The following is a 14,983-nucleotide window of genomic DNA, read 5'->3' on the forward strand; positions in this document are numbered from 1 at the left end:
AAATTCTGTGAAAAAATAGAACAGCTTCAACTGAAGTCATATATAAATTGAGATGAGCTAAAATGTCCATAATTGTATAAAAGGAATCATTCACAATGAAATCACGTTTACAGTAGGTACCCCAAAGAGCCACTAGGGGGCAACCAAAGCATTACAAATACAAGCAGGCAATCACAGGACATGCCAATGCAATGACAATTCCCAAGATGCGTGTTGCTGGGCTTTGCGCAGATTTTTGTTGATTTTTTTTAAAAATTACTTTTCTAGATTTCTTAGTGACTATTTCTTTCTGGTAATGCAATAGTTATACGTAATGAGTTTATAATTCATTATTTTTCGATCATTTAATTTTCATTTAATTTTTGGACCATGAATGCTAATGGTCTGCTCACATAACAAATTCCCAACATCTTAGTTTGAAGACATCTAATGGTCAAGAGGAATAGCTGCTATGCAAAGCTGTGACCAGCCTTGTACAAAGGCAGAAGGCAACTATATACAGGGTATCACAAAAGTGAGTACACCCCTTGCATTTCTGCAGATATTTGAGTATATCTTTTCATGGAACAATGCTGACAAAATGACACTTTATCACAATGAAAAGTGGTCTGTGTGCAGCTAATATAATAGAGTTGATTGATTCGCCCCTCAAAATAACTCAAAATATTGCCATTAATATCTAAAGCCCTGGCAAAAAAAAGTGAGTACACCCCTTAGAAACTACATCCCTATATGTCCAAATTGAGTACTGATTGTCATTTTCCCTACAAAATGTCATGTGGTTAAAAAAAAAAAAAAAAACATCTGAAACTGAGCTGCAGCACAGTGGCTAAGATCATCCAGCGTGTTAAAAGAGCAAGGTCAACTCAGAACAGGCCTCGGGTTGGTCGTCCAAAGAACCTGAGCGCACGTGCTGAGCGTCACATCCAAACGCCGCCCTCTACATCAAATTGGTGTGCATGGCTGTCACCCCAGGAGGAAGCCTCTTCTGAAGACGATACACAAGAAAGCCCGCAAACAGTTTGCTGAAGACATGTCAACAAAGCACATGGATTACTGGAACCATGTCCTATGGTCTAATGAGACAAAGATTAATTTGTTTGGTTCGATGGTCTCAAGCATGTGTGGCGACGACCAGGTGAAGAGTACAAAGATAAGTCTGTCATGCCTACAGTCAAGTATGTTGGGGGGAATGTCATGGTCTGGGTTTGCATGAGTGCTGCAGGTGTTGGAGAGTTACATTCCATTGAGGGAAACATGAACTCCAATGAAATACTGAAAAATGAAATACTGCAGCAAAGCATGATCCCTTCACTCCAGAAACTGGGTCGCAGGGCAGTGTTCCAGCATGACAATGACGCCAAACACACCTCCAAGATGACCACTTCTTTACTGAAGAGGCTGAAGGTGAAGGTGATGGACTGGCAAAGCATGTCTCCACACTTGAACCCAACAGAACATCTTTGGGGGATCCTCAAGCGGAGGTAGGAGGTGCGGATCGTCTGACAAGCGGTAATGGGGAGGGGAAGTGGACAATTATTCACGGGTCCCTCCACACTTTCGTGGCCCCTCAAGACAACAACGACTCCCTTCGCACAATCACGCCCACTTTACGGAAACCGGCCTCCTCCTGTAATTGTTTCAGGGTTCTATGGAGCAATTCTACAGTCATAAAATGGATTTAGGTATGTGTGTACCTAATATTACTACTATTACTTATATTACTGCTTGTGTGTGTTTATAGCTACAGCATGTGTGGTTCTGACGCAGATGCAAATGTGAGTGGGAAACACAAAACAAGTCAATACATCGAGGGCGGTTGTATATTCTACCCATGAATGCACAATGTGTAAAGATTGTTTTTCCTCCCAGTTACGCTTGTTCTGAGAAAACAATGCGACAGCCCAAATCCCCAGACAGGACCCTTTAAAGAAAGCAGATGAACAAATGTAATCAGACGTACCAGTTTAGAACTCCCTTCGGCTTTTTGTGAAACATTACACACTTGATTAGAAGTGACAGTGCTATGATTCAGTCCTTTGAGACACACTGTGTACACACTGTATCCAATGCTGTTTTTTTAATTGCCATTATCAATACACTAAACAGCTTTATCTTCATGCTCTTCCCTCCTCACCCCACAGGAGAAAAAAATGTCTTTGTTGACAACTCACTCATTTTTGCACCACACATCCACACTGTTGTTGCCATTTTTATGCTGGTATAATCCTTTTCTATAATCCCCAAATAGCTGCAATGTGTCTTTTTTTTTCTTCATGCTTGAACGCATCACCATAAAGGAAAACCCGTGCCAATTTTGTTCTGTTGCCAGCTGATTGTGGCAGGGTGGAAAGTGGACGGCCTGTGGTTACAAGAATTGTGTGGTTTGTTGTGCATTCAGACCACAGTGTTATCAAAATAACGCACGAACCTACAGTATACAAGTTTGTTTTATTGCAAGAAGCATATTGCTAGCTGTGAAGCTAAAGCTGAGCTGCATTGTGTTTGTTTTGAGAGTAGATACTTACACAGGCTTACAACCTCAGTATGTCCACTCACCAAATTTGACACGAAAACAGCATTTGTTCAGGTATAAGCCGCACTGGACTATAAACCGCAGCTGTCCTCACTGCATTATGGGATATTTACACCAAAAGATATTAACCGGTAACACTTTATTTGACAGCATCATAAGACTGTCATAAGACCAAATGAACCACCAAGCTTTGAGCCAATTGGATGAAAATCTTCATTCCTTCAAGAAGCTTCATTTGGTCATCACTGCTCCCTTTGGGGAGACAGTCAACCTCTGCTGCCACCTGCTGTCAACACTGTTGTAGTCCAACATGCCTCCTAACATGCATTGCAGAGCTACATGTGTAAATAACAATCAAAATTCATGTTCTGTGCTAACAATTTCTTCATTTACTGTTCCAGTTGTTTCAATAATTGCTAGTGTTATGGTGTTTGCTAACTATTTGACAATGGCGCCACAAGGCTGTCATAAGACCATCATAAATATTACATGACTCTGCCATAGGCATTAATAAATGCTTATGATAGATATCATATTATGTCATCCGGCAAATGATCCCACTTTTGAATGGATGTAAAAGATCCGAGCTGGATATAAGTGGAGTTAGTGACATAATTTGCCGGATGACACTTAATGACATCTGTCATATGCATTCATCAATGCCCATGATAGTGTCATATCATAATTATGACGGTCTTATGGAAGTCTTATGATGCCGCTGTCAAATAAAGCGGCGGTTTAAATGGTGAATCTCCGAAAATACGAAAAATTTCAATTTGCATTTATATGGTTCCGTCTACATTCGAACAATGTCGCAATTCCGTGTGAAAACAATGTAGTATTCATGCCAGGCCCTAGTGGGCATTGCAGATTTACAAGGCGACAGCCAATGATGCACTTTGACCCCAACAGCCTCCTCAGCCCTGAAGACAACATACTCAAGGCAAGGCAAGGCAAATTTATTTATATAGCACAATTCAACACGAGGCAATTCAAAGTGCTTTAATCACATGAAGATCATAAAAATCACATTTAAATCAATACAACGTAAAAACCAAGACAAAAGATCGCTCTTAATCACAGAATTAAAATAAATAAATACAAATAAAACAAAAATAAAAAATAAAACAAAAACTACTACTCCTAATAATAATTTAAATCAGCAATGGAGATAAGCACAAGAGGAATAGGAAGCAGGTAGATTGAAATATATAGACAGTTATGGATATGCTGTGCTAAACAAAAGCGTTTTTCGCCCTGATTTAAAAGAGCTAACAGTTTGAGCATACTTCAGAGGTTCGGGTAACTTGTTCCAGAGGTGAGGAGCATAGTAACTAAATGCTGCCTCACCCTGCTTGGTTCTTGTTCTTGGAACATGCAGAAGACCGGTTCCAGACGACCTTAGGGGTCTAGATGTCTCATAGGAATCTAACAAGTCAAGCATGTATTTTGGTCCAAGGCCATTAAGTGTTTTGTAGACGAGCAGTAGTATTTTATAGTCTATCCTTTGACTCACTGGAAGCCAGTGTAGCGATTTCAAAACTGGTGTAATGTGGTCCAGCTTCCTTGTATTTGTGAGGACTCTGGCTGCAGCATTCTGTACTAGCTGCAGCTTCCTGACTGATTTTTTATCAAGACCTGTAAATATACTGTTGCAATAGTCCAATCTGCTGAAAATGAATGCATGCATAAGTTTTTCCATGTCTTGTTGTGTCAGAAGCCCCTTAATTCTGGTTATATTTTTTAGGTGGTAATAAGCGGATTTAGTGACTGACTTCAGATGCCTATCAAATTTTAGGTCTGAGTCAATAATTACGCCGAGGTTTCTGACCTGATTTGTAGCTGTAAGTGACATTGTGCTAAGTTGGCTGCTTATCTTTGACCTTTCCTTTTTTGGCCCAAAAATGATCACCTCTGTCTTCTCCACATTTAACTGGAGAAAATTCTGGCACATCCATTCATTGATTTGATGAATGCATTTACTCAGGGAGACTAAGGGAGACTAAGGGACTATAATCATGCGGGGACACAGAAATGTACAGTTGTGTTATTATTATGTTATTATATTATCTGAGCTAACGGAAGCATATAGATGTTAAATAAGAGTGGTCCAAGAATTGACCCTTGAGGGACTCCACACGTGAATTTGGTTCGTTCTGACTGATAGTTTCCGATTGACACAAAGAAATCCCTATCATATAAATAGGATGTGAACCACTGAAGAATAGTGTCAGTAAGCCCTACCCACTGTTCCAATCTGCTGAGTAGTATGTTGTGATCAACCGTGTCAAATGTGGCGCTGAGATCCAATAGTAGCAGAACAGATGATTTGCCTGCATCGGTATTCCGACGAATATCATTTAGGACTTTGATAAGCATGGTCTCAGTGCTGTGTTGTGGCCGAAATCCAGACTGAAATGAGTTAAAAAGATTGTTTTGCATCATAAAAGTCTGGATCTGTTCGAACACAACCCTTTCGATAATTTTCCCCAGGAATGTGAGATTTGATATTGTCCTGTAATTACTAATGGTTGAGGCATCCAGATTAGGTTGCCACTCCAAACAGTGGCATTTTTTTTTTTGCCCCAAAAGGCATAAAAATGGAAACATTCAACATTTTTAAATGAAAAATATTATTAAAACAGTAAATTAAAGCCGACGTTCCGTCATATTTGCTGTTTTAATGTTTAGTAGCACAGCTGCGCGCGCCCAATGTGACGCGTGTGAGTGCTGACGTTATTGGCCCGGGAGCTTTCCATTGATATGGATGCGGAGCAAGCCCCCGCAATCGAATCCTTCCACTTTGGAGCCCGGGTTCAAATGTTTGCGTCTTCGCCTTCCGTTTTCGCAGACACCATATGAAGGCGAGGCCATTCCGCAACACAGTCATTCCGTCTTGGTGTCTTAGAGTCGCTATGTAAACTGCCCCAAAGGGTTACCTATTAGCCCTAATACCGTATTGGCCCAAATATAAGAACGGTAATATAAGACTGTGTTTTTGTATTGAAATAAGAGTGAAAAAGAGTGGGTCGTCTTATATCCGCGGTCTAGACATTATACCCATTCACGACGCTAGATGGCACCAGATATCATTGAAGCGATGTTCTGTCATGACAGATCTCAGCTACTCTCCCCATTCACGATGCTAGATGGCGCCATATATCATTGAAGCGATGTTCTGTCATTACAGATCTCAGCTTCTCTCAAGTTTAACCAGTTTACAATTTGTTATTGCTATGTTTTTCCTTATTCAGATTTGTTTCAAGACTACAGTTACAGTTAGACTTCACTTTGATGATAAATGCAGTTATTGCAATTTTGTTTCATCACAATAAATTGGTTTAATTACATTTCAAAAACCAGAAGTCATTCATTTACAAATGTTATTACACTTTAGTTTGCATATTTAAATGTTCAGATATTAAGATTCGAACACGCTTTTTCTCTCAAATATATTGTTATAATCATTTGTTTTGGGTGTACTGTAATTACTTTCTGTATAAAAAATTAATTTAGTGTTCAAAAAGTCTTTTTCAAACTTGAGTCTTGAAAAAGAAGGGGTCGTCTTGTAATCAGGGCCGTCTTATATTCGGGCCAATACGGTAAATCATCAAATAAGCCACAGGATTCAAAATGAGGGGACAAAGTAGCAGTTTATAGTCCGAAAATTACAGTACATATACAGTAAAGACGGACTGATTCCTGCTGTGAAAAAGCAGGAAAAGGTGCAGTTGTGCCTTTAAAAACCAGTGAACAATTAGCATCTATGTGGTGCTGTTGTTACTCTCTTAACAACAGATATCTGAAGACAAATGCTTGAGCTAGACAGAAAGATAACCATACTTATAAGCATACATTCTTTATCATCTACAATGAGGCACTAAAATTATTTTCATATTGCGAAAGAGTTTCTTCCAAAGTACAGTATATCAATGTCTGTCTTATACTGCCCCCAGCTGACCATGGCACACACCAGAATGAACAGGGTGACAAAAGAAACTGTCAATACTGAATTTCATTTTTTCATGTTTTGTGAGTAAGACTGGAACCGATAAATAACATTTCTATTCCTTTCAATGGGAAAAGATTATCTGAGTCGGAGAGCAGCCTGCCTTGCTGTTTCAGCCATCCTGTGTCAAGTTTGCATTTTCTCCAAGTACTGTGCTGTCCTTTCACATTTTTATTTGATTTACACTAGATCCAACAATTCGGTGGCTACCAGTCCAGAGTTTACCCTGTCAGGCTGTCACTAGCCCCAAAGTCAGCTGGGATAAGCACTACTGAAGATGAATAGAAGCACAAATGTCTTTATAACAGTGCTGGGACAAGGCAAGGTTATTACTCCCACCATGCTGTCATTAAGGCCTCAATTAATAATGTCTCTTTCTCAAGTGTCACTCATACAAAAATTGCCCTCATGAAGCATTGTCATGACAGATGAAGACAGTCAGTTATTAACTCCAACTGTCTCCTCCTGCTGAGTTGCCGCCCAGAGTGCTGCTTGCAGTCTTTTTTTTTTTTTTCTTTTTTCTGCACGCAAATGGAGCAATTAGTGTTCATCCTCCCGCTATGCGCTTCATGGCTAACACTGCAAGGATAACCTTGCATGTGGACTTAAGGGAACATTTTTGACTGAAGTAGAAAACTGTTTTGATTTTGGGTCTTATTTTGATAGCTAAGTGCAGGTTTTTATTTAACTTACTGGCTTTCTTTGATGACTATAGACAAATCAATTCAAATTTTAAGGGCTGGTAGTGCTCCTCTTTTCCAAATTGACCTAAATTTGCACTGAAACATAACTTTTACTTTGAATGCAATCAATCAATAAGCTTTGATGTGCATTTTTCTGCACTGAAAAACAAAACACATTTTGATGCTAGTATTTAAATAACCTTGGCCCCAAATTTGTGTGCCTTTCCCAACTCAATTAATAGTCTCGTGAGAAGCACACTACTGGCATCTAGTGGACAAAAATGTAGTTACGTGGGTCACACACCAATAAAGTCGAGGATGTCAAGTCTGCTCTGATTAAGAGCTGATTAACTTCTCGGAAAGACACCCCACTCTTGTGTAGTCAAATAAGTTTGCACTATTTCATCCAATCAATACTTTAATTAGGAGCCCAATCCAGCCCCCCAGAGATCTTTTATTCATGTAGAAATTTCTCTATCAGTTCTATAAATTCACATATGATAAACTCTCCCAAGACCTTCGTACTCTCATTAATTCCACACCATGTAACCGACTACTCACAACAGCACTTTAAAAGCCGCTCACCAAGGTCGCTTTACTCAAATATAACTTGCAAAAATTTAACAACACATTCATTAACATTCTCTGCTTGTTTGAGAGAAATAAAATGTAGGAAAAATACACATTTATGAAAATTAGAGCGGACTTTGATGTAAAAAGCATTACACCAGCAGTGGCAGGGTATAGAATGTTTAATATTTTCAGTAATCATGTTTGTGTATTTAACTAAATAACTTGACAGCACAAAAGTCAATTAGCTCACTTTTAATAAATCCCAAATTCTTCATCCAAAATTCCTTTGAAACTTTTAGAAATTTAAGTAGAATTTTCCCAAATTTGTAACCATTTGTCATATTTATTCATTACATTTTACAAGGACATTATAATCAAGCTAAACTAAATGTAATTTTTTATATGTCCGTAAAGAAAACTGACTCACAGATAAAAAAGTATTGTTCCTTTAAAAAGTTAAAAAATACAAAAATTACAAAATGCATATTGGGCTGGTTTTCAGTAATATTAACATGCACTTTCATTTTTAACATGTTGCAGACTCTAAAATAAAAATAATTTCAATTTACGAACAGTGAATATTATAAGAATCAGGTCAAATCTGTTTCCGCATGGTTATCAGTCAGCCAAGATCATTCTGATTGAATATAAACTGAACAGTGTGTTTATTATATTAATGGCATCATGACCCTGGAGTAAATGTGATCAGACAGGGGAAGTCAAAATTTGCATCCTGTATAAAACAATTCACTTTGACATTTTACAAGTGAGTGGTGGTATCACTTGATCAAAGTTTCAGAGACAACCCCCACCAGTTCTCTACACTACTTGAACCCCCTTCACAAAAAACCTTTTGAGTCTTATCTCCACCACCTTGATCCTCTCGCATACAATTAAGACCCCCCTTCTCTCCACCCTTGACCATTACCTTCATTAGCATCAGCACAATAAGCTGCACACAAGAGGTGAAACACACAAAACCCCTGACCCACTCAAAAATAGTTTGCACATATATAGGCAGAGAGGTCCTCTTCTAAATACATTTGGGTCCACTTTAGAATTAAAAAGTGGTCCACTAGATGTTGATGCAAATTGATTTTCAAACGCTTATAGCCCAGTTTGCCTTGAAACAAATACAAAACGATGTCACATTTTATTGTTCCGCTAAATGAGCACAAGTTTAACAGTGGATCTACAAACTAAGCAGCACAGGAAAGTCAAAGGGAAATAGGTAGTCTTGTAATAAGTCACCATTGTAGAAAAATATATTCATATACATTCAAGCGTCTTCAGAATAACCACAAAGGTGCATTTGGTTAAGATGGTACATTCACAGTGTGTTGGTATTTGGTGCAAGTTCGATGAACAAAACAGCATTTTAAAAAATGACTCAATTAAAAAAAAAAAAAAAAAAAAAAAGTGATATAAGAACCATGGTTCCAACAAATAGTATGGAGAAAGTATACAATTATTAATGGTAAAGGTTGCCCAGAATGATGCTTAGCAGGGAGCCCAAGCTTTCAACTGCCTTTTGTTTGCAGGAGTGTCACACATGTGCAAATTTTCGAACTCAGAAGACGGGCGAAGCTTCAGCCGTGAACTAGCGACACTCCGTGGTGCAGAGCCCGCTTCCACATGTAGTAAGTGGAGCGAGGAGTGAAGGGGAAATAGGAGCGGAATTCCTTGAACGTGGGAAAAGACTTCTCCTCAAAGCGCTGCTGCAGAAACAACTTGGCCTTGGCTTTGAAGTTGGCCAGGGCTACCACGTCCATAGAGGGCGGGAAGCCCGCCAGGTCGTGTTTGGGATGTGGGGTGCCCAGGGAAGCTGCACTGGAGCCACCGACGTGCGAGGGGACCTCTACAAACGGGAGCCTGTTCGGGTTATCTGCAATGTTGACACTTGCCATTGGGGTTTGCCCAGCTTTTGGGTCGGTGAGTTCTCTCACTATCCTCTTTTTCTTGCTGCTCCACAGCCAGAAGAAGCAGAGGGACAAAGTCGGAAACCTGAGCCTAAACTTGCTAAGTGATAATTTGGACCTGCGGACCAGCAGCTTAGCGACATCTCGGAGTTGCTTCTTACTCACATACGCCAAGCGGAAACTTCTGTGCCTTCGCCTGCAAATCCTCATCCGTGGAGCAGCTTCACCGTGGGTCTGCAACACTGGCGAGATGCTTTTAGGACTTTGGCTTTTGTCAGCATCTGAGCTGTCTGAGCTGCTGGCTTTGTAGCTGCTGTTGAACAACAAGGCCTCTCTCCTCCAGTTGTAATAAGTGGACCTGGAAATGCCAGGGAAGTTGCGCTTGAAGAGCCTGAATGGAAATGAGGCGTTGGTGGCTATGCAGTTCTGTAGGCAGCGTTTAGCTTGCTGCATGTGGGCCACACTCTGGGTCCGCTCCAGATCCAGCTGCCCCATATTGAGGCCGAACATGCTGGCCACACTGTCTTGTTGATCCGACTCGTCCGGTCTCGCCTCAGGTGAGGACCAGGCTTCCTGCTCTGTGCTCTCACCAGGACTTATCTCTCCGGTGGAAGATGATGTGGAGAAAGCTCCGCCTGACTTGAGGAGCTCCTGCTTCCAGTTGTAGTAGGACGACCTAGAGATTTCTGGGAAGAACTCTTTAAACTGGTGCAACGGGATTAGCTTCCCTCCCAGGTAACACGCCTGCAGGAAGTACTTAGCCTCGTAGCGGGCAGTGGACTTCTTACAATGCTCCTGAGACTGCCTCTTCCAGCGGTAGAAGGTCGTCTTTGTGATGTTGTACTTGTCCTTCAGACTCAGATAAGAGAACTTAGAGTCTCGGTTGAGGAGCTCCTCACTCTTACGACTACTCGAAGCAAAGTCGCTCATATGGACCAGTGCCACGAAGTGATCGGGTCGGAACAAAGTCTGAGATTGCAGCTCGCCAGACCACATTATGTGGAAGGTTCGAGGCTCGTGCTCTTTGGGCCAAGTCCTGGGCCGGATAAGTCGGTTGAAGTAGGATCGAATCTTGTGGTTGAACATGGGGTAGACTGAGTAGATGTTGACCTGAAGGACGGACGCCAGCGCATACACGTGCCACATGTTGGCATAGGAGTCAGGGAAACATGAAGCCTTGACGTCTGCGTCGAATATAGCTTCCAGGACGCTTGCTGACAGGCTGAGCATGGCCTCGGACTCCTCAGCACAGAGGCTGAAGCGGACTGCCTGGAGCATCATCTTGGAGTCAATCATCCCGGAAAGATAGTATCTCTTCCACAGGACCATTTCTACAACCGTCCTTACCTGTAGGGCAGATGGTATAAAAATCATACCTCAAGACATATTGTGATGCATTTAGCTTAGGGATGACCCAAGTGAACTCTTCCATATCAACATAAAATAAGTGTCCCAGAATGTTTCAAAAAGTGATTATGGCCCCTCACCTGTAGCTCCAAACTCAGCCCACTATTGCCCACTAGGAGCATGCTTGCTGCGTCGAACAGCAGGTTGCCCTTTCCTTTGCAGCGCAGCGGCAGGAGGTCCGCAGGAGCGTCCCGGGGGTACAAGCGCTGGGCGACGTCATCCACCCCGGCCCACTCGGGGAAGTTCTGACAGGGCTTGCGGGGCAGTGGGAAGGGAGCCAGGAGCCGGCCCACCTCCAGGGCTTTCAGAATGAGAGGGTCGAGGCCTGAGCACTCCGTGGCCTCCTGGAGCTCTCTCAGGATAGACAGCACCACTTCGTTCCTCTGAATCATGACTGTTGGCGAGCATAGGAGATTTATTCTGATGTCGTTTTTAATTCATAACCTCCAAAAGCAAACTTAATACTGTTATTTTAAATGTTTCTCACAGGATGAAGAAAGAATTTATTAACTTGCTGATTCACCTCTGTGACAAATGCAAACAAGTTTAACGTCTGAATTTAAAGGATGAAATGAAACAAGTTTGTGTTTGCTTTGTGTTTAAATCAAGCTGGGAACCTTACAGTACTAGGATGCTTAAGTTTGTATTAAAGATGGACCCAACAAACCTTATGAGGCAGTTAAATTTTGCAATGTCTAACAACACAGACATGCCGTTTAGCAACAATGACATTTTTAAAATGTCTCAACAACTTTTCCCAAAATAATCCAAAATACTGTCAGCACATTTAACTGGGAGCATTTGGTAAACTCCGACATAAAAGGAAGACCTATCAAGACAGTACAGTACTAAAGTTGTTGCAGTAAGAAATAAATCGACCGGTGAAACAATGGTGAAAACACACAGTGAGATTTTTCTGATATATGACGAGGAGTATATTGAATAGAATTATGTTAATTAGTGGGGGTTAGCATTAATTACACTAGCAATTCATCACAATGAATTAAATCACTGCTATTTTGTCTACATGCTCAGATTTTTCCCCTTTTAAAATAGTGCAATTTGAATGAAGGGCCATGTTTGTTTAATCTTTAACTGGCTGGGATTTGTTTCTCATCGCAAATTGCTTTGTGAAGATCAACTCAATAGCTGACACCTGTATTCCATGATGAAGTATTTCCACAACAGAAACATTAGTTTTAATCAAGCTGGGAATCACATTTGTATTTCACACAATCAATACAGATGCAACACACAAAGGGAGATTATTTAACTCACTGGCTGCACTACAGGTCTAAATCCATTATGACAAGGAGGTGTGACAGCGAATGAACGCTGCCAACCCTCTCATTCGAAATGGATTGGACGTCTAGCGCCGCCAATGGCATTGTATGATGAGCGTTCACAGCCAGTCTTCACAGTTAAAATGAACTGGTCGTGTCTCATTGTCAATGACAAGCAATGAGTTTAAGTTGTTTTTTAATGACCAAGAACAGTCATTGGGTTAACCTTTACCACTAGCTAAAGTCAAAGTTAGGGTGACATGTTCCATAATATTCCTAGCATGAATCCATTTTTTTTTTCTAAAACTCAATTCAAGTTAATCGACGCTCAAGTTTTGCAATGAAAAATTAAACGTCCTTAAAGCTTTGGAAGTAAAAATCCCACATATTTAACCCGAAAAAGTAACATAAAACAACACAACTCAAACTTCCCACAGGTTTTAAATGTAACCACACGTGAAAAAGCAACTTGCAAACTCACCTGCGGTGATGCGTTCACGTCGCGGAGGAATCGGAATGGAAAAGCACTCCTGGTAAGAGTTGCTCGGCTCTCCACAAAAAATTCCCAAATTTGTGCTCCCGCTGCCCCGTCCTCACTCCATCGTCTGCGTAAAAGGTGACAAAGAAGCGAAGCCGAGTAGGCTACTCAGGAAATTGTCCATCGGGAAAGAAACTCCTTCCTCTTTCCTCCCCCCTTCAACGCCACCTTCACAGTGGTGCAGTCAGGGTCAACTTCAATGTGAAGTGTTAACAAAAGGACACCCCCAGTGGGGAACTTTCAGTTTGAGTAACATGTTATTTTGTCAACAGTTCAAGGTTATTTGTCAACTGCTCGGAATGAAAGTGTAGTTTGTCGATCAAAGTCATTACAAATTTGAATGAAGGGTTGTTGAGAATTTTGTCTTTGTAACGCTGCTTTGTTGGCACTTTGCTAGACACACTGAAAAATACGTTTTATTTTTTCCATGTATCTGTTTTTTGTTAAATCTAAATTATCCAGCAATACAGTACATATTTACGGAGCCCCTAAGGGGACATCGACAGAAATAAAATAAATTAGCGCATCACATACAATCTGGTAAGCATTAGCATTACGTAGCAGTTAAGCTAGCGGACTTTTGCTATACAAGTTAGCCAATTGTTCTTTTCTAAGAGCCTCATTTATTTATGTATGTATGTATTTATTTATTTATTTATTTATTTATTTATTTATTTATTTATTTATTTATTTATTTATTTATTTATTTATTTATATCAGTTGAGGCTAAGCTCAGGCGCGCATCGGAAATAAGCAGTTTGGGCGTGCTAAAAATGATTTATTTGAGCTTTACTTTAATCTTCGACTCAACTAGTGGCTGAGTTTAGCCTCAAACGATATAGAAAATAAATAAATGAGGATCTAAGTACAACAAAAGAACAATTGGCTAACTTGCATAGCAAAAGTCCGACAGTTTAATTACTATATAATATAATGTTTACCAGATTGTTTGTAGTGCGCACTAGAAACAATCTGGTGCGCTCCAGAAATGTATTTTATTTCTGCTGTTGTCCCTTTAGGGGATCCGTACATATTATATTGATTTTGTATAAATTATTGATTTATTTTTAAATTAGTTTGGTATAGGTTCATGGTCATACATACTGTTAATTTTATGATGGTCCAGTATATGTATGATCATTTTTAATTATTGTATGTGTATTTTATTATTTCAAGTGTCCAGCACTCCTTCTGTGGCACCTCTCATTTCACACTCAAAATATTTGAATTGATTGGGGATGCTATTAATCCAATTCTGGCTACTAAATTAAATAAAGAAATTATAATGTTATTCTTTCATCAAGACAATAGGATTATACAATAAGATATAAAGAATTGAAATCTTGTCCATCATGATGAAGTCATTGCTGCGCCTTCTTGAGTGTTTAACACAGCCACTGGGAGCAGTAAAATACTGCAGAAATTAACAAATATTTCCCAACTACTGTGACTGAACTGCACTAAAAATAGTTGTTTTTCGCACAGATTTAGATATATATACTATTCCTGCAGTTTTTTGGTGTTCTGTCTGCCTGTACATGTTGCTATCCACATGTCAATTCCTCAATCCATTACAACACTGCTACAGAAATGCTACTCATTGATATGTACATTGCATTTCCCATGAAGCGTTAGCATTAAACTAGCAGTCTTTAAAGCAAAGTTATGTGTTGTTTTTAAAGACACTGTAATTCTCTTTGTTTTATTTGTTGATAAAATTCAACTAGGAGTAGCATTAAACAGCTAGACTCTTTTTTTTTTTTTTTTTTTTTTTTTTGAAGAATTACAAGGGCATAGGTTTGCATAGAGACGGTAGTGACATAGGAGGTAGGGACATAACGCTACAAACTTCACAGGATGCTCAAATTGTCCCTACCAACTTTTAAGCAACCTCATTTGCATTATATAATGAGTTCAGTTATATAGGATAGATTGTCTTCCCATATGTTATAAGGACAGAATTGACCCTACTATTATTAAGTGAATTATTTTCATTATGTTCAGACATACATTTACCCCTTTTTACTTGCTGAAT

The 14,983-nt window shown here is 39.9% G+C and overlaps 2 protein-coding genes across 8 annotated transcripts in view; one reads left to right on the forward strand and one right to left on the reverse strand.

The window, feature by feature from the left end:
- The window catches only part of slc25a47a (solute carrier family 25 member 47a), a 560,121-nt gene that overhangs the window by 509,042 nt on the left and 36,096 nt on the right, over positions 1-14,983 (forward strand). The window contains exon 1 of one of the 7 annotated variants that reach the window (XM_057822972.1): positions 12,917-13,026. The exons of 5 other annotated variants lie outside the window; for them this stretch is intronic. The gene's annotated coding sequence lies outside the window, so the exon portion shown is untranslated. Of the gene's footprint in view, positions 1-12,916; positions 13,027-14,983 lie in introns of those variants that run through there. One more of the 7 variants, XM_057822973.1, reaches the window with a different exon arrangement.
- vrtn (vertebrae development associated) lies at positions 8,298-13,092 on the reverse strand. Its single transcript, XM_057822963.1, has 3 exons — positions 12,892-13,092; positions 11,208-11,521; positions 8,298-11,067 (listed from the first exon to the last, which is right to left on the reverse strand). Exons 2-3 carry the CDS (start codon positions 11,517-11,519, stop codon positions 9,391-9,393), a joined length of 1,989 nt encoding a protein of 662 aa, XP_057678946.1. The 5' UTR covers positions 11,520-11,521; positions 12,892-13,092; the 3' UTR covers positions 8,298-9,390.

The sequence above is a fragment of the Corythoichthys intestinalis genome, chromosome 19 (genome assembly GCF_030265065.1).
Source record: "Corythoichthys intestinalis isolate RoL2023-P3 chromosome 19, ASM3026506v1, whole genome shotgun sequence".
Taxonomy (NCBI): Eukaryota; Metazoa; Chordata; class Actinopteri; order Syngnathiformes; family Syngnathidae; genus Corythoichthys; species Corythoichthys intestinalis.

Excerpts from the sequence above, each read along its gene's own strand:
- vrtn (XM_057822963.1), bottom strand. The coding sequence starts at position 11,519 with ATGATTCAGAGGAACGAAGTGGTGCTGTCTATCCTGAGAGAGCTCCAG. Across the intron at positions 11,068-11,207 it reads GGCTGAGTTTGGAGCTACAG|GTAAGGACGGTTGTAGAAAT; the intron begins GTGAGGGGCCAT and ends TCTGCCCTACAG.